Source organism: Melozone crissalis, unplaced genomic scaffold (assembly GCF_028551555.1).
Source record: "Melozone crissalis strain CALT ecotype California unplaced genomic scaffold, PUWL_Pcris_2 ptg000027l_1, whole genome shotgun sequence".
In the NCBI taxonomy this organism is placed as follows: Eukaryota; Metazoa; Chordata; class Aves; order Passeriformes; family Passerellidae; genus Melozone; species Melozone crissalis.
Window position 1 is genome coordinate 51,004,283 of NW_026535805.1, and position 20,098 is coordinate 51,024,380.

Here is a 20,098-nt window from a genome sequence, read left to right on the forward strand (position 1 = left end):
CACTGCTTATCTATTTGCCAGCCTTTGCAGATTTGTTTGAGACCTCCAGCCTTAGTGCAATGGTGCTAAACAGAGTAATAGAGACCAGAAGTCCCAAGATCTGCAGCTTTTAAAAGAGAGGTTTACTCCTGCTCCTCTAATAGGTTATGAATCAGTCTTAAAAAGATTTATGGCTTGGGGATATGCCTATCAATTTTACTTGCATTTCTATGCTTCCTATTTTCTAAGAAGATATTTATTGCACCCTTCCAAATGGAAAAACAGGGTATTGAAAGTGTTAATAGATAACTTTCTGACAGCTTAAAGGAGTGCTGTTTTTAACAGATCTTCTACTGAGTCAGAATATCATGCTCACTTCCTGCATCTCCTAGCTTGAACTTCAGCTTCTCAGTGCTGGCTTTTGCTGTTTAAATTGCCTGTATCTCAGCCTATTCCTAGTTCCATTGTCACTATATCCAGATCATTATCTGTTGAACATTTCTAGAAAGCTGAATGATAGCTGCACAGTTGCCAGTGTTACAAGGTTTAAAAATACATTTTTATACTCACTTTTAATGCAGCTTTCAAGATAGTTGCTATACAGTGATGACATAACCAATAGAAGTAGTTTTGGAGTAGACTTGCGAGCTTTATCTTTCTCCAAATGAAACTTTTCAAATAAAAAACCCCAAATGAAACACTACATGCCTACAGGCACTTTGTCCCAGTATCTATTTTACACACACAAAAATGTTACATTTCATTTCAACCCACAAAATGTAACATTTAATTTCACAGAAGAAAAAAAAAACTAATCCGTCTATTCAGATCTTGAATAGAGGCTCCTACTTGTATTGTCTGTCAAGATCTAATATCAAAATTGCAGTCAAGTAAGTTAAAATTATGCTATGAAACTAGATACCCATTTCTTAATATTGTCATTTTGGTTATAGCCCACATCCTAACAACTCAGTGAAAAGTACTGATTAGCTAAAACTATGTAAGAGAAAAACTCTGTCAGTAATATATTTCAATTTTCAACATTTACAAGAAAGCTTCTAATAAAACTCAAGTACAAAGAAAAATTGAGTGTGGGATAGTCTCTCATGTGAGGCATTTTCTTCCACTGTAATAAGTAGTTACCACAGATGTTAGCAACTAAGTCCCAATCTCATGTAAATGCAGTAAGTGAATTCAGGCATGCATAAAGCCCTAATGAAATTAAGGATACTTGTTGAGGAAGGTGAATTTTGAGGCAAAACAGTTTGCAAGAAGTAGTATTTTGAATGAAAATGTGAATAAAGAAAGATGCAAATCTGTTGTGCAAAAAGTTGAGTGTTGTGACATTCTAAGTTAACACAGGAAGTATCAGATCTTGTCTAATAAACTGAATTTCAAGTATATGAAGGATACTTCATCTGAACAAGCACTTGCAATCAAACTTAAAACAGAAATGAAAGCTTACAATGAAACACAGGAAAAAAAGTAACCACTGCTATATGTAAACATATGGCAGCTTTGTTCTTTCAAATGTGTGTGAAAGAATGTTTAGAATCTACATCTATCCCTATTTTTCCTATCTAAAAAAAAAAAAAAATTCTAGCAATTCATAAAAAGCCTGTTTGAATCTCAAGCTTCCCCAAGACTCAAATGTTTTATTTTTCAAGTGCCACTATTTACAAGGGAAAATGTTACCCAAGATAAGAAAGGAATTTCTACACTGACCACCAAGACAGTTCTTTGGGTCTGTCTTTGCCAAGACTGTTTCGGTAATGCATTCCCATCCTCTGCAAACCTGGTTCTTTCAGTTTGGATCAACGGGCAACCACTGAAGAACCTGACAACTCAGTAAGGCTTCCTTATGGTTTAGAGGGAGTCAGAATCACATGAAATGAAGGAATCTATTTGCATAACAGATCTACAGTTAGTCATATGAGAAGTGTGAAATTTTGATTTGTGTTTTATACACTTGGTGCAACTAGCGGAAGGATTAATTAAGAGGGGCTTGCTAGGAAATCATACACTGGATTACAGTTCAAAACAGAATTACAAAATGAATTTTCCCAAATAAATACTATGATCTCTATTCATATGGATTCTCATTCAAAAGCCTTTTCCCATTTTATAAATTCTGATAAAAAGCAGTTTACAGAAGTTACAGTCCTATTAATTGTTCTATCAAGACCATCATGATTTTTCCAACCTGGATATGATAAAGATGGAGGTGAATTCCACTGTTAAGGACTTACCATAGGTTGCAAATGTTCTTCTTTGTTGTTCAAACATGAAATCATTGATGTGAGCTGGTTCTGCATATCCAGAAAGCATGTTTCTAGGTGCAGCCATTTGCTGAGTCCTAAATGGGTTTTCTGGTCCAAACTTCATCAAAGATGTTAAAACAAGGTGGAGCAGAATTAGTAATTTGTTATTTTTGTGTATTTACTTTTTCAGAAAAAAAAACACAGAAAAAAAGAAACCCGTCTTTCAAAAATGGTAATGCAAAATCACTTCAACTTTAAATTTCTTTGTGACTACTGAATAAGCTCCCTCATCTGTTACTTCACATAGTAATCACACAGCTGTTGTGAACAGCTGATTTCAGGATTGAACTTTCTAGCACAGAGCTCAGGTTGATATGAGCTACTTGACTTGTTGATACTTGGCAGAACCAACACGGACCCTCACTCACTATGGGACCAGTATAAGCATTCAGAGGACAAAACCAAAGGCTGTCCCACAACAGGTCTCCCTAACTAAAACATTTACACACAGCAGCACTGAAGCAAGTTAAAAACAGTACTTTTGTTCACACGCACCCTGGCTTTGATATGTTGCAAACTCGCTTATGAAAAGGCCAATTTATGCGGTTCCTCAACAGGTTTTCTAAACATAAAGCATAACTAATGTAGAAATTTGAGACTGATGCAGTATTTGTCTACCTAGAAGACTAACCCTTGGTTGAAGAGAAGAAAAACTGTACAAAGAAGTTAAATATGGAAAAAAGTTAAATGCCTGAACAGCTATTTGTATCTTTCAGATAGCCTGTCAGTTATAACAAAATGGAAAGTGGTTCACATGGCACCAGGCAGTCTAAATTCAGTCTTAAATGGTTTTTCACCATATAAATTTAGCATAGCTCAAGTTACTAAAATTCTTAATATTGATGTGAATAATTAAACTGAAAGTACTTTGATTTTAATGTTAAATCCTCTTCTTAAAAGTCTTATATCTGCAAGTCTTACAAATGTTAATTTTGCCCTAATGAGCACAATGAATAAATAGCAAAAATGTGAAAAGAGTAAAGGACCACTTCAATGCAGTTCATGTTTAGCTCAACATCTTTATAATGCTATTTTCCCAGCTTAATTTTTAATTTTCATAGCCATAATTCTGATAAACATGTTAAGACTCTTCTTAGAAGAGCTTTATGTAGAATATTAAAATTCAAGCACTAAAAATACCAACACACTTCTGTAGAATCTATTTTTTAGTTTGCCCAAACTATACTCCAAAGTGCAGCAAGCATCCAAGGAAGTTGTCTTATAGGAAAGTCACACAAAATTTATACAATCTCCTTCCTTTAAGCCAAAGACATTTCTGCTCTAAAAACCAACACTGTTTCTTACCTCAGGTGCAAACATGGTTTCATAAGTGGGATTGTATTGAACTTCCTTGATAGCAGGATCAAGGTGGACTCCTGTTTCCACATCTTCCTGAAATAAAACAGGCATATTAATAACCCACTTTTCACACACAGACATTTAAATATATGACATTACCTTCTTTCAGTCCAAATTAGGGCTGTAGTACAAGTTGACACTTCCAGCATTATGAAAGAGTACCTTGGCTAAAGTTTCTATTTTACAAAAATATTGACTGCAAAACCAATGTCAGGTGGTCACTGAGAAACTTGTCTAAAACACTTGAAGATTTTTGCATGTGAGAAATTATTTCTTTTTATTTAAGGACTTAATGCACACATTTTAAGAACAGCAGCAAGATTGAAGGAAAGCCTTTTATAGTATGTTTGAAAACCAGACTTGTAAAGAAGAACCAATTAAAATGGTCACAAATTTAATATAAAGGTATGAAGGTAGAACTCTACAAAAGGTAAAAGGCAGAAATCACAAGTAACTATTCTGAAAGTTGCAAAGAAAAAAATTACATATCAACATTACATACAAACATTAATTATAACAATGACTTTCACAGAATCCAATAATCCCTTATTTCCAAAAGGTACATTTTTATACTGAACGGTGTAAATGTAATTCAGCTTTAGTACTTAAACACATTTGCAAGTCTGTTGTGACAAAAACTTGACTTGCTAGATGAAGAGACAAGAAAGAAGGATTAACCAAAAGAATAACTTCAAGCAACTCACAGGGAAAAATTCAGAAGGGCACGTGCAGCTGAAATAGAAGACAGAGAAGAAAGAAAATGGCTGACAAGGTAGCAGTACCCAAATAGACCTGGTTTCTGAGCTTTATAAAGGCCCTTTTACATCATCAGAACCCCTTCCCTCATCAAAACCTCAGTTAATGAAGAATATTTTGCAGAATTATTACTGCCATTGCTTCCTGTATCTTTATTCTAGACAAGCAGCAATTGAAAAGGACTCAGAATGTGCTAATATACTGACAAAATCCCTAGTATCATACTGAAAAAGGTATCTTAGCATCACTGCTTGGTCAGTGCTTACCTACAACAGGATCCCAAAGCATTTGTGACTTACAAAAGAAAGTGGCACAACAGAGAACCAGATTTTAGCAGTTGCTTCATTAACAGAAAATTATCTCAAATAAACTCAATTTTGCTTTATATTATGGTATCTTGAAAGAACAAAATGGCACATCCTTAACTTGTTTAATATTGTTAGCTAGTCTCTGACATAAGAGAATAGCTAGCAAAACCAGAACAAGCTTTTTCTCTCTCCAATTCAACAGCAGGTCAATTACAAATTTGCTCATGCATACAAGACTTAAAGATTTTAAAACCTGATTTTCTAGAACACACAAAAGAAAAACAGTACCTAAAGATCTTTGGCTTGTTACCTGATTATATTCGATTAAAACTGCTCAGCAAAGGAAAATAAAAGAATGTCCAAAAAAACCTCAAAACAAAACAAAAACATCACATCAGCAATCCCACTAAGTGTTTTTCTACTAAGGCCACTGTCTTAGAATTGTTAAGTCTAGCCATAAAGCTTTGCTCTCACCACGTAGTCAATTATTTTACCAGGCAGGTCCAGCCATTGCAATGATCTTGTCTGAACCCTCAGCACTACCAGATCTCGGCCTGACCTCATTTTTCTCATCACACCACCCTTCCAATTCACTGGGCTTGGATGTCAACAACTACTGGTACATTCACAGCCCCAATTTCATACACCATGAACTTGCCTGCAAACAGCACAGCAGGCCTAATCCTGTCACTCGCACATCCCCAGTTAGAACATGAGCACACCAAAACCACTTCCTAACCTGTGTTACATAAAAAATTACACTTCCTTTCACTGCTCCATGTCATGAGGACATTTTCCACAGACAGCTTTTTCAAGTCACATCATACAGCTTACTCTTCCAGCTACACCTCACATCTTGTCCACAAAACTCAACATTTGAGAAAATAAAAATTAATGCCATTGATAGTAAGGCAAAGTTTATCTGATCAGTGGTTAGTGACATTTAAACAGTGATCAGCTTACTTGAAATTAGGACAGTTTTTTCTCCTGCTCTTTAATCTGAAAAAGCAAAAAAAAAAAAAATCCAGATTTGCAAAAACGCCAAGAATTTTTCAGTTCTGCTATTTTTCCTCCTCTTTTCTTCCTGTGAAGTTCTATTATATGCTGCTTGGTAATTGAGAAAAGAAACAGATTGTGCCATAAAAGCTGATCCTCTGCTGGAGGATTACAGCAATTCTGGTTCTACTCCGCTGCTGGTGGAACAGTGCTGAGTCACTTGAAAGCCACACAATATGTTCACTCCTAGACCCCACAGGCACATTCTTTCTGTGTGAAAACCACCGAGCCTTGAAATTGAAGCACATGTTATATTTATAAGAGCTCCGCTCCTCAAGACCTCCAGTCTTATTCACGTTTTCATATATTAGGGCATCAAATGACAATCCCATAACATGCTGCTGAAGCACATAATGGTTACCTTCTCATTGGCTTTCAACTGTGCAAAAATTTGAATGTGCTCCAACTACCCACTCTATTTTCTCAGTATTTTTAAAAAATGACATCTTGATAGGAATATAAAGTATTGACATAACATGTTGCCAAGTGTTTGTCCATGGCAAGAGTTCAAATTGCAGCAGACAAATTATGCTTTGGTCAACATCTGGTAAGTGCCATTTTGTACAGCATTATGAGACTCTAGTAGGTAGCAGAAACATGAAAAATATTAACTAGCCCATCATTCATTTGATCAATTGCCAAGCTATCTGCATTGGTGTATTTTGGTTGCGGCTTTATTTTTATTTTTCCAGATGAGAGGAAAGAACTCATTGGCAACCTCTGCACATGGTGAAGATCTCTGGGTACAACTGCATGCATTGCCAGAAGGCCATTTCAGCAGAACTCATCTTTCTAAGACCCAGAAAGCAAGAAAAGGTAATACAGGTTTCACAACACTGTCCCTTTATGCTGGCAACAGCCTTAACTGCATGCATTCCACATGCATTTGCCACAGCTGCAGCTGACAGGGAAGGGATCACAGGAGCAGCAGCCTGGCAGAGCTGTGACTGAGATAAGGTAATCTAAGGGATCACCTCTCTGCTGTGCTGTAGCTTTTCCTTTGGTCACAGGAAGGATTTATCTAAAAGCCTAAGGTGAGCAATCCATCATGTAGCTTATGTGCCAAGTGTGACACAAGTGGCTCTGTGGGATGGGAGATAGTTAAGCTGAAAGAGGAGGGCATCTGTGATTCCAGTGAAGGGCTAAGTATAACTCTAGATCACTTCCACTCTCAAAGGCACAGGAACCATTAAAAAAAGGGTCAAAAAGCTCTCAAACAGATACAGTGTTCCTTTGGAGAAAGTGAAAAGTTCAGCTGTATGACTGGCAGAAAAGCAGCTGGTGTTTGCTGCATCTCAGAAATTGTATTACTATGAGCTTTATGGCATGCTGTAATATCACTAAAGGGCTGTACACCCCACATAACCCGGAACCAAAGAATTAAGGTTTTAGGAAGTTATGTTTTACTGGCTATCTTGAAAAACATAATAGAAAGAAGCTGCAAACTTAGCTCTATGCGTCACCTCTCTGCTTTTCTCAGCACTTGTAACAAGCACCAAACTGAAATACAGTGGCTACGCTGGGCACCACATCAGGTAAGAAAAAAACCCCATGATTGAAGGCCTAAGAAAATAAGACCTCAATAGAAAAAGTGAGAAACCTAATGCAGCAGATTATAAAAGTTTGCACAAATAAGGACAATCAAAAACTGAAAATGTTCACTCCATAGATCAATCCACTGAAGTTTGGCACACAGATTGAATGAATGTCTGCCCAAGAAATGCAAGAATCACTGCTGGTACAAGGCAAAAAGAAGCAGATGACATCATTTCACCAAACTACTTATTGTGTTGGTATGTTGTTTTGGGGTTTTTTTTAATAGATGTGATGTCTACTAACTTGCAATACCAGGTTGCTTTACAATTCAGAGATGATTTGATGAGGTAAAAAAATTCTTTTGATAGTTAAATGCTGTCCTTTTGCACCTTTTGCTTAACAAAACACAATCACACTGTTATGGGAGAATGGCACACAAGGTTGTACTCTTGAGTATTAGCACTGCCTAAGGAATCTATCTTGAGACAGGAAGAAGCTTTTGATGCTAAGTGTAGACAAGGGGGTGCTTCATTACAACTCCCCAGTTGTAATGTCTGGTTTCTTTCAAGGCATGCTCCTTCAGTCCTACCATAAAGCTTGGCCACTTTAAAGCATAAGAAAGATGACAAGAAATAGAAGGGATTTTAGACTACAAGTACAGTAGATCAGATTAACTTTCCTCCTTAACAGGTTCCTTAAACATGCCACAATCCTCTTTTTATTTAAAAAAAAAACCTCCTACCCAAATGCCATAAAACAATAGTGCTACTTTCTATGAAAATCGCTTAATTTATAGAATAAAAAATAGTACATTAAGAAAAAATAATGTTAAAAAAGCTTGCTGGAAGTTGCTTTATGTGCACACAAGACAAAAATCTTTCTTAAATTAAACAGCAGCAAAATCCCTGTAACAGGCAACAAAGCAAAGCCTTCAATAAAAAGACCAAGGTGCACCTTGGATGGTAACCCTGCTCCTTAGTAATAATCTAATGTGGCTTATATTTTCCAGCTTCATCTCATGCAAGCAGAGAGTTTTGATGTCTTTTGTTGGGGGTTTTTCTTTTTTTTTCTGGACATTTCAAATAATAAATTTACAGCATTCCATTTCCCCAGGTATAGTCATTACTAGTTAGTCAAATAGCTAAAAAGAGCAGGCTGCTTTGCATAACATTTAATTAGTTTTAATTATCGATCACATTAAAATGTGGCAAATTAAGCCCACATCCCATGAGCCACTGAGACTTAAGCAGTTTGTCACTTATCAATTCTTGCCTAAACCACTTGGGCTGTCAAATGCACATTATCTCATTCTAAAGATTTACAAATTTATTACCAAGAGATAAATAGCATTTGCAGTGAAGCTCCAACATTAACACATGGCTGTTATCAGCTTTTATTCTTTCTACCCATTCATGCATTCCTAATAGTAATTGACTGTCTCACTAACTTCAACAGAATAAAAATAAACCAGCAAGAAAAGCATATGCTAAATAGTTTTGTTGAACTAGGTTAGATTCCCAGGATCTTGCAGGATGACAAGCTCTAAACACCTATTCTCTACAAGATATTTTGTGTCCAAGAAAACTGGAAAACCCACCATGTCAAAGAAGACAAACATTCCTAACAATAACACCTCCCAAGTCCACTAAGGTTCAATCACTGCTACAGAACTGTCACACACCACTTTGTATCTTTCTTCTCCCCATTGCTGGCAGGATTAGGTTTTAAAAAACATTAAGGAGAGTGACTGAAGTCTATTTCCTCCCCTTATGTAAAACTTTTCTGGAAACCTGCACAGTGCCAAAGGTGAACTAGACTGAAAGGGAACTGACATTTCCAATCCCTTCTCACATTAAAGGCAACACAAATCTCCAGCTCCTGCACTGGGCTGGGCCAGCCTTGTTATTTTAACCCAGTTAAGTGTCCTCTCCTCAAGACTACTGAAGGGAATGCTGAAGAGAAGTATCAAAATCTGCTCCAATCTGAGCCTTACCCTGGACAGAGATCAAACCATAATTGTTCTCTCAAAAGCAAAGCTTATGGACACAATGGTTCCTGCAAAGTGATTTCTTCACAGAAAGTACAATTTCCTGAATTTCCTTCTACATTTATAATTCAAAAGTGAAGATAGAACTGTCAGTAGTGTTAGGGTGATTTTTTCATAGGGAATAGAAACTGTAGGAACACTAATTATAATTGGTTTTGACAACTGCCTGGCTGTTGGCAACTGGGCTCTTTCCCCTTCTTGAACAGCCTCTATTTACAACACTGTCATGCTTACCTACTGCTTGATGATGTATTTGGAGAAAGAAAATATCTTGCTTAACCTGTCTACTGTTACCACAAAAAAAAAATCTGCCTTATGAAAACTTGGCATCTAGGGGAGAGTAAGAGCAGAGCAAGGGCGTATGATGATACTTCTGCACTCTCCCAACAGCCAAATATTTTCCGGTCTTGGTGAGTCTTTAGGAAATCTGTATTTATTGACACCTCATCCTTCAATGGATCTCCTCCAAGTACTTATCCAGACCCTCCTTGTAACAAAATTCTTCAACACACTGTACTTTTTGGCATGAGAATAAGCCCTACTGCACATTGCATGAAGAGGTGCATCCTTTTATTTGCTTTGAAGCTAACTCCTACTAGATAGCTTACGGCTGCTGTAATGGAAGAGACAGGGAGGGTTTAACCCCCTCTCTGTGCCATTTAATGATTCTGTAGGTGTCTATCATATTTCACACCTCAGCTGTCTGTTTTGGCCTTCTCACTACCACCTCATACAGGAGCAGAACCCTTCCTCAGTCCAGCTATCCTTCTCTGAATGTCCTGCAGTTACTACCTATCTTCTTCTGCATGAAGGGACCAGAAACACAAACTTCCATCCTTTGTTGTCTTTCTTCAAGTGATTTTAGTGGTGCTAAAAACAGTAACATGCAACTTCCATCCAGTGGGCTTTCCTGTTTAGAATGAGAATAGAAGTGTTACTGGACTGGAGTCACCAATAATTACAGCTGTTATCTATTACAAGCAATTTAACATCAGGATCAGCAATAGGCCTATTCCAAGAAGCAGACTGTCAGAAGAGGGTGTAACAAAAGCCAGCCCCTCAAACTTTTAAAACACAGTTACCAACCATTAGCACAGCTTTCAATCACAGAATAATTTTTTTCATAGAAATGTGACTTTATGTAACTATGATGTACTTTGAAACAAGGACTCAGCAGATTTCAACTGAAAAATTAAATCCATGTAGGAGTAACATCGTAGGGCTTTATTTGATATGCACACTTCAGTAGTCCAAATGCTGTCAGCTCAATGTGCTAACAATGACACCTGCTATTAAAGAGAGTGAGGACCTGTTCCTGTTTAAAGCCCACATAAATCTTTGGCCAGTTAAGAGGCCAAAATTCTGAACCAGAAACAGCTGAAACAGTTAGAACACAGAACACCAACCATTTCAGGTTCACACTCTCAACTGCCAGAAATGCTTTTTGTGCTTGCCAGTCCCTGTAGTTGCCAGTCCCTGAGCAACTAAATAAACCTTTGTGCTGGTGAAGCAAAGGGAAAACCTGTTGCTACAGGCTTAAGGATGGTGGAAAGCACATCCAGTGCTACTTGCCGCTTATCACTAACACTCAGGAAGCATCTTAGATGTTAATTAGTATTTGCTCTCAAATGTGCACAAGACAGCCTGCTAGATGCTGCAACTTGAGAAGCCAGGTTTCCAAGCCCCTAAGAGATAAACAAATGTAGTCACTATACACAACACAACTTCTACACAAAAATATGATACATTGTGATGTGAATTAACTAATGACAACAAAGTCAAAGAGCCCATCCACCTCTTGGTCACTAGGCAAGAAACTTTTCCGAGCATGTGGCAGCAGGACAGTAACAATGACAGTTATCATGGCAAGATGATGGCTTTTGATTAGAAATTTGTTGCCTGTACAAAAAAATTCCAAAGCTAAACCAGCACTCTTCCCCCTCCTTTTCTGGTAACACAAAAGTGAGCCAGTGTGATACTGAACTTGGAAAAGAAAGGCTTCCCCAGCAATAACGGTACAGGAATACCAACCAGCTTTCATGCTGCCCTTTAGAAGAGGATTCAGTTGCAGCCACCCTATCAAGTATCGACTTCACCTCACCACCCGGGAAAACCACACAGGAAAACACCTTACACAGGGAACAGCAAGCAGTATCTAAGGAATTGGAATCAGTGAGATGAGATGAGATGAGCTCTGAGATGGAGCTAATACGCTTTAATAGACTCGACCCCTGCGGCTGGAATCCACGGGCGCTCCCCGCCACACGCCCTTCCCTCCACAGCTCCGACCCCCACACCGCTCCAGGCAGGGCAGGGCCAGGCGGCGGCACCGCACCCCTACCGGCACCGCGCCCGTTCCGCCCCGCTTCCCCAGCCCGGGGCTGCTCCAGGGCCGCCCCCAGCGCTGTCCCGGGGCCGGCGGGCGGACACACCGCGGGGCAGGCGGGCGGCCCGGGTCCCGGAGGGCTGCCTACCTTCACGGCTACTTCCGGGGCCGCGTCCACGGGCAGGGCCGGGGGCGCGGCGGGCGGCGCCCGGAGGTGCAGCACGGCATCGCGGCTGGCGAGCACGGCGGCGGAGCGCTGGGAGCCGCCCTCGGTCTCGGGCTCCGAGTCTGGCTCCGAGTCGGAGCCGCCGTAGGAGGCGAGCGCGGCTATAGCCGCCGACATCTTAGCGCGGGGGATGACGGGACGGGCAGGTCCTGGCAGCTCCGCAAGGCTCGAGGCGTCCCTTCCCCCGCAGAACGAGCAGGGTGGAACTGCGTCTTAAAATTGTGGCTCGTTAAAACAGAAAACGCACTCTAAAGGGTAAATTTTGTTACTGGATATACAGGCGCTTGATGGGAGAAGATCCCACTTGGCTGTTGACGGTGCTTAACCTTTCAGGACTCTACAGCAGGACTACAAGCTCCAGCATGCAACGCGGCGCCGCGCTCGGAAGTTTCCCTCCGGCTCTCGCCTTCACTTTGCCGGGCGGCAGAGGAAAATAAATATTCAACAGCCCGGGGAGAACTCCAGCCGCCCACTTCTTCCCCCACACAAAGCGTCTTCGCTGTCTTTTCGACAGAGGGCAGCGGAGCGGAGAGCCCGGCCCCACAGGACCCCTGCTTGTCACCCCCGGGCTCCCACCGCCCCGGCCCCGTGCCGTGCCCCGAGGAGCTCCGCCCCCTCGCGCTGATTGGCCGCCGGCAAACCCGGCTTCTGACACGTCACAGCGGCGGGACCCCGCCCCGCCCGCGCCGGGGAGAGGGAGCCCGGCGGGCCGGACTGTACCACCTGCCCGCCCGCGGGGTGGGGGGCGGTGGCGCATGGACCAGCCCGAGCATCGGGCTGTGGGGGGGGGGCGGCCGGGTTCGGCCGCCGGGTAAACAGCGCTTCCCCCCCGCTCCCTCCCGCCCGGCTCGGCGCGCCGGGAGAGGCCCCGCCCCCCGCGCGCGCACACACGCGCACACACACAGAGACACGCGCGCGCTGCCCGGTGTCTATTGTGAAGCCGCCGGGGACGCTCCGCGCCCGCCGCCGCCCCCGAAACACGGAGCCGCCGGCTGGGAATGGCCGGCGCCGCCTGAACTTCCAGCGCCCCGGCGGCCGCGGAGGGAGGGGCTGAGGCTGAGCGGCGTGAAGGTGCGCAGCGAGGGCAGGCGAGTAAGTGCCCCCCGCCCCCCTGCCTTGCTTCCCCCACGGTCTCTGGGACTGGCGGGAGGGACCGGCCCCCGCTCCCCGTCGCCGGCTGGGCTGCGGGACGCGCCTGCCCCACAAAGGGACCGGCGCTCGCCAGGTGTTGGTCCCCTCCCCTTTGTCCGCGCCCGCGCGGGGGGCGGCGGCGGGAGGCTGTGATGGAGGGACGGTGGAAGCACGCCGCGGAGCCGCTTTCCTCCGTGTCCCCGCCGCCCCCGCGGGCAGGGGCATGAGGGGGGCGTGTTGCGAGGCGGCGGAGAGGAGGGGGCCGCACTTGTGCCGGAGCGCGGCGCTTGGCTATCCTCCTCCCGCTCCCGGCCGCCCCGTATGCCCTCGGCGGGATCGGCCGGCGGGGAAGGTGCGGGGAGCGGGGCCGGGGTCAGCGCGCGGGCGGGCGGGCGGGGGGCGGCGGGTGACGTCACCGCCGCCAGGTGCGGGGAGCGGCGCCCCCTCCCATCCCTGCCCGCCCGTCCCCTCCCGCCGCGGGCACCGGCGCTGGCCAGGGCAGAGGTGCGCACGGGCGGCGGGACCGCCGGGGGATTCGGTCCGGTTCCAGGGCAGAGCTGCCCGCTGGAACACTGCTACCATTGTTAGGAGGGCTCGGAGATCGCGGGGGATGGCCGGGAGCGACGAGAAGCGCGTAGGTTCCAACTTCTCCCAGCCCGCTCCCGATCGCCTTCCTGCGCGCCCGCGGACCGGAGCGATGGGAAGGACGGAGCGGCGGCCGAGGAAGCGCTGGCGGTGCCGCCAGGTGTGTGCAGTGCTCCCGCTTGCACCTGGAGCCGCACAGTGCCATGACTTCCCTTCGAGCCGCATGTGCTTTCGGAATTAAAGTGAGCACACAGTGACATCTAATTGTGACACAGTGGCATTTAATCCGATTAAATGCTCTACTTTGAATTTTCCACCCTTTTCAGCAGTCACGGTTTGAAACATTTGTTTTCTTAGCTTGAGAAGGTATCACTTGGTTTTATTTGTTTTTTTTTTTAAAGGCTAGAATAAACGTAGATGGCATATAGAAAGTGTTGGTAGTGTGGAGTGGAGCAAGGTGCTGCATTATGATCTGTTCTGTTAGACACAGGTATGCTATGTCTTTGTGTGCTGGAACGGGATTTTAGGTAAAAGTCCTACATATTTCACCACCAAGACCTTTTGTTTGCATCTCCAACAGCTGAAATATGCTACATTGAACAAACATTTCATATGGTAATGAGCTGACTTTTTAATCTTAAATCTAAGGATGATGAATCCATAAGTAAGGAAAACTATATGACACTTCACATGAATCACTGCTTATTAATATCAAAAGGGGTTCTTCCACTGCAGTCAATCGGTTTATTGGCAGCAATTGTTAACCGATTCCATATGACTGCATTCCTTTTTCTCTTGGCATGCAGATCGTAGGTATTGTCTGAAGTTAAAAGGTGTACTTCCTGAAAAGTGAAAAATTCAAAGTCTGTTTGTGCAACCAGTTTGTGATGTTTTATCTGGAGAACTGTATTGAAAATCATTAAAGTAGTTCTACCGTGTTAACCTTGAATTTTAAGTGTTTGATTCACAAAGCTTCGGTAGCTGACATAAGTATGTTCAACTGTGTTGTGTCCCAGCATCCAAGTTCTCTTGCCAGTGAAATGCAATCATCTGGGATTCTAGATGCTTTTGCTGCAGAACCTACAAAAATCATTTACTGGTTTAAAATAGCTGCCTTCCTGGTACCAGCTGTAGTAGATAAACAAATATGTGAGAAGGCATTCAGGGCAATACTGTCTGAAGTTTCTCATTGCTTATATAGTAGCGAAGATTAATTTTCAGCAAGCAAGCCAATGTCACTACTGGATATGAAAAACTGACTTGGCTGTGCTTTGAAAGTGTAGATGGCTAATGTACACCATGATCTAAAATCTGGTTTTGTCAAAAAAGCTGAGGAGTTGCTGCTGGTCATTTGTGTTGAGCTAATATACTGGTGTATCTTGACTATCAGCTGCGTATTTGTATTTCAAGAAGGGCTTGATCAGTATACAACAAACCGAAAGGATGATACAGCTTTTCTGAAAAGCTCTGCTCATTGATTACTGTGTGCTACATGTTCCCATTTGACTGAGTTCCACAAAATGTGTTCTGTTACGCGTTGGATGCTGCTGGTTCCGAGGCAGACTGAGGCAGTGGGTGGAAGGTGGTTTGGGTTGCTTGGCTCTGCTTTCCATCCAGCTTTTTCACTGATGCTTTGCCTTGCATTCACTTTGCTTCTCTTGCTTTAATTTTCCAAAGGAAGATAATACCGTCTCCCTTTTACATATCAAGAGGGCCTTTTAACACTTGTTTGTTATTACTCCTCGTGGCAAATACTATACCAAGTATTGCCATGTCTTTTCCTCTGGTGAAAGGAAAGAGGAAGAAGTATTTTAGGAGAGTGGTTCCTTGAGCAGTAGAAGCCTGGCTTTTACCTTTTCACCTTCTTTTATTTTTTTCTTTTTTTTTTCTTTTTTTTTTTTTGTGTGTGGGTTTGTTCAGGGTTTTTTTTTAATCCTGAGAGTGGTTGTAAGCTATAATGGAATTTTTTTTTAGTACAGTCTCATTCTTTTGTAGATTGTCTAACGTCCGACAAGGTGTTAATGCATTCTGAATCCTTTCCCTTGGTCAGGACAATTACAGCACCTTGATTTTGTGAACTTAGCATTTCATAGGTATCTTTGGGAATTCTACACCTCTGATAAATTTGGTTGGATTCAGCCAGCCAGTTTCCAAGTGGAGGAACACCCATCAACCCCCCCCCCCCACCCCCAACACTTCCTGTTTGAGACTGATTTGCTTCACAATTTGAAGTACAATATATTAAATTTTAACATTTCACAAATTTTCCTCCACATCAGTCTTTTTCTTCCCTATAGTTGATCACGAAATCTGTTCCCTCTACTTTTAATGTATTCTATCCTACTTTCTTTTCCCTTTGCTTGCTCTTTCATAGTTCTTTTTTTGTTGCTTTCCATTATGGGCATGCTTTATCTCACACCCTTGTACTTTCAGCTGGTTTTTCTTCCCCGTAGAAAATGATGCATATAATCCTGCTTATTCTAGTTTTTTCCTCTATATTTTTTAGTTCTTCTAAATTGCTATCAGCCCACTTTCATATACTCTCACTTCTCATCCACCAAGATCTGTAAGGCTGCAGTATGGAGGAAAGGAAGGGGAAAAAACCACCATGATAGTAATCGGACAGAGGATTGAATGAAAATATGAAGTTCTGTTGTCTGTGGGAAATACCGATTTGAAAGAAAATGAGGGGTTTTTTGCCTCTGTTCTTATTCCTTTGGCTGCTGAGAAAACGTGTAATGATGTAAGCCTTCTCAGGTTACTCGTGCTGCGTTTGGATTGGGCCCTTTTCTAAGCACCTGCTTGTGTGTCTGGTGCATCTCAGTGTTCTCTAATGTAGCTGCTTGGAGACTGAAGCACGTTTTATAACTCGCGCTCTGCTATTTCTGCTGCCTTGGAGCCTCTGACTGCTGCAAGGGTGATAATACCTCTTTATAGTTTTTGTTATTTTGGACTAGGTCCCGGATTCTGAAAGATACCAAGGCGCCAGATTGCAAAAAGAGTTCTCTGTTCCAGTACATCTGTGAATCAGTCTCTTTAAGGTTTTTGGAAGGGATCTTGAGGTTGTCTGACACAGATTACATGCTATATATTTCATGTTTACAAGGTGTGGTTTCAAAGAAAGAATGATATGGGATAAGACTGAAACAACTTAGACTGTTGTACTTGTTTCAGATGACTTTGCAAACTAAATAATATTTGTTGCAGAGCCACCTCTTCCCTAGAGGGTGGAAGCTGTGCAGCTTCTTCGAGCTACTCAGCTACATATGCAGTACTGTGAACTGCATCTTACAGCACAAGCTGAATGAGTACTGTGTCAGAGAGGCAGCAAAACTAATTGTAGACTTCTGGGAATATAAACTTAATTAGCATAATTACAAATTTATATTGGTTTTCTTAATTCTCTGAAAAATGTTTTTTCAAATCAGTTAAAGGACAGAAAATGTCATCAAAAGTGTATACATTTCTGAAAATGTGCTGTGTTTTTGGGGGAAGCTAGATTGACAGCTTGCTTGTCTGTTGGTGTAAGAAATTACCTTATACTTTCATAGAACCACAGAATAACAAACAAATGTAGTTACATTTTAGCAAAGCTCTTAACAAAGAGCAGAAATAATGGATAATTTTCAATGATCTTGTACCTTTTTGTTGGCTGACTTTTTCAATTAGATACTGTAGTTGCACCATGAATTTAGTCTTCTGACAGCTGATTCCATGCAGAATAAAATATTATAAATGCCCTAACAATATGACATTTAAAACTTATTAGAAAACAGGAATCTATTCTAAAGCCAGGTGTAGGTTTTTGGCATATAATAAAAGACATTTGTATTGTCTTGGTAAGAAGTTTCATATAATAAAAGGCATTTGTACTGTCTTTTCCCTTTTTTTCTGCTCTGTGGTAAGCTGTATTCATTTTCTGCAAGTATTAATGGAGTGTCTGTTCTCTATTTGTCTCTTGTTTTCACAAATTGAAAAACAAATTTGGTAGAAAATTGGTCAATAGATTTTAAGTTACTGAAGGAGAGTTTCCAACAAATACTCTCCAAGTCATCTCAAAGTTTGCATAGGGAACAAGACTGAAAGTCGTTGGGTGCTCTTAATGAAAAAATATACGTATGTAATTCTCATCCTTTACAATCACAAATGCCTGCAGATAGAAGTATGTGATGGCAGCAGACTGATGGTAGACTCAGTGGTACTAACTGAAATCACAAGTACTTGGTACTGCTTCTGCAATGATAAATGTGCCTCACTAATCTACATGGGGTTTTGATTGCAATAGTAGCAGAGTGGATTAAATATGAATAAAGTTCGACTTTGCATACACTTTTAAAAGGTGCAATTGAAGGTTCCTCACACCAGGCTATTAAATGAAAAAGCCATGATATGAGAGGTAAAATATTTTCATGGATCACAAAAATGTCTGAGAGGAATTAACAGAAATATTAATTTATAGGAGACTTAATTTTTTCTCTTAAATATTGAACAGAAGCTGTCCAATATCTTTTATTAGTCATCTGTAGAATTTGATTCATAAAGTAGAATTATTTACTGAGGATTTAAAACAATTTAATCAAATTCACAAATATTGGAAAGGTCACTTGAGAAGTCTAAGCAAGCTTTGTGGAAGGACAGCAGGATGGACAGGTAAAACTGCCTGTTGGTATAGGCAAACCAGTGTGTTTTGGAAGCAGAAAATAAGTTTCCATTTATATGTCTGAAGAGTTTCTAAATTAACTGTATTAATGTAATAAAAATTTTGAGCATTATTATAAGGTTTGATAAGGTACTGTTATCCAAATTATAGGTGTAATCAGAAGTGGGCAAAAAAACAGAGAAGGAATTGCCATTGTATACAAATTCATTCTTATCTGCTATTCAAAGTGCATTATTAACTGTCAATTAGTTTAAAAGAGATAAATCACACTATTGCAAAGAGTTTGATATGATGGATATGGCAGAGTTTGTCAAGGGAATGAAAAGATTGGAATTATTTACCCAAAGAAATGAAAGAAAGTGAAGAGTGGGTTATAAAATACATGTGAATTTAAGCTCTCCAATAGCAGATGTAAAAGCAAAAACCCCTTCAATCAGTAAAAAGCAATTTATTGAAGCCATATGTTTTTTGCAAGGATGAGGGAATTGAGACTTTTTCCCTGTGTCTGCTAAATGTACCTGTATTTCTCTTGATACATGTATGTATCTGTATATCTGTCTTTCCCTGATAGACTGTTTCTCTTGAACACACAGAACCAGCTTAAACTCCTTGCTTTACTTGCTTCAATAATTTGAACTTTGTTCTTTCTCATCAGAGGTGACTACTCAAATAAATTAATATTCATTCCAGTGAGGTATTCTCAGTTTTCAATAGCTGAAATAAATGTTGTAATTCCTGGGTTTTGGAGTAATTTTCTGGCTGTTTGATGTACTGAACTATTTTGCACAAAATGAAGCAGTCCAAGCCAGAAAAATAACGAGTAAAACTCCCGCATCAATAGATTGAATATAGAAATGGCTTGTAGCATGGGGATGGGAAGTTTGAAAAATCATGAATGAAAATTGATGTATGAATTGAAGCTGTCTTAGACCAGTCCAGCAAGTTTATGAGTGCCCTTTTTGGGTGTGGAGTCTTCTTCCTTTCAGAGTAGCTCTTTTGTCTTTTATCTGCACTGCATAGTAGATGTGGAGGTTATGGAAAACTGAAAGAGTGATTGATACTGAGATACTTTACTGGTCATATTTATGCTAAATACTATATTGAAGTGGCTTGTCCAGCAGCTCCCAGTTGCCAGTTCTGATGTGATGTCTATAGGGTGGCCAAAATTAGAGTTGTTAGGGATATTTCTCCACCATGACACTCTTTGTGGTTTGAGAATCTTTTACCTTCCAGCCATATTCAGGTTCACATAGATTGTCTGACAGATGAGCTGTACCAGATAAGTGGTTTTCTACAAAAATATCTCATTATCATAAAACAAAACCACACCCTCCATAGTGATTTTGGAACAGGCCTTCAAGTAATTAAAAAAAATTGGGAAAATCACAAGTGATTTATAAGTTGATAATATGTGGGAACTTAAGTAGTTCAACCAGCACTTGTAAAAGTGGCATGCAGAGTCAGCTTTTCAGTAAAAAAAGGAAATGCTTAACTTGTTAAATCTTATTCAGCCACTAGCCACTGAATGTCTGTGCAGAAATGCTTAGAAAGGTCTTTTAACTCTCAACAGCCTTTTGTTGATATTAAAGGAGAAGGCTGTGATTGACAAACTTCTTCAACTGTTTCCACGTGCAGTTGTGAAACTTAGCAAGCTTGAGAATACAAGTGAAAATACAGGTTGTTTGTCATAGGTCTCTTCATTTGGAAGCCTCTCTTCAGGAACAAGGGCTTTACAAAAATTGTCTAATTTGTGGGGAAGGAACTTTGAGTTCTATGCCACCCAGCTACCCAGTATGGCAGATGTTGGT

The 20,098-nt window shown here is 41.2% G+C and overlaps 2 protein-coding genes across 5 annotated transcripts in view; one reads left to right on the top strand and one right to left on the bottom strand.

Moving 5' to 3' along the window:
* Positions 1-12,031, bottom strand: part of CDC40 (cell division cycle 40) — a 36,269-nt gene extending 24,238 nt beyond the window's left edge. The window contains exons 1-3 of the mRNA XM_054280527.1: positions 11,837-12,031; positions 3,606-3,692; positions 2,229-2,358 (exon numbers count right to left, since the gene is read on the bottom strand). Of these exons, the coding sequence (XP_054136502.1) occupies positions 2,229-2,358; positions 3,606-3,692; positions 11,837-12,031 (412 nt within the window). The remainder of the gene's footprint in view (positions 1-2,228; positions 2,359-3,605; positions 3,693-11,836) is intronic.
* Positions 12,032-12,777: 746 nt separating this feature from the next.
* The window catches only part of WASF1 (WASP family member 1), an 87,941-nt gene continuing 80,620 nt past the window's right edge, over positions 12,778-20,098 (top strand). For 2 of the 4 annotated variants that reach the window (XM_054280528.1, XM_054280530.1), the window contains exon 1: positions 12,924-13,006. The gene's annotated coding sequence lies outside the window, so the exon portion shown is untranslated. Of the gene's footprint in view, positions 13,007-20,098 lie in introns of all 4 variants that reach the window. The other 2 variants (XM_054280531.1, XM_054280529.1) reach the window with 2 other exon arrangements.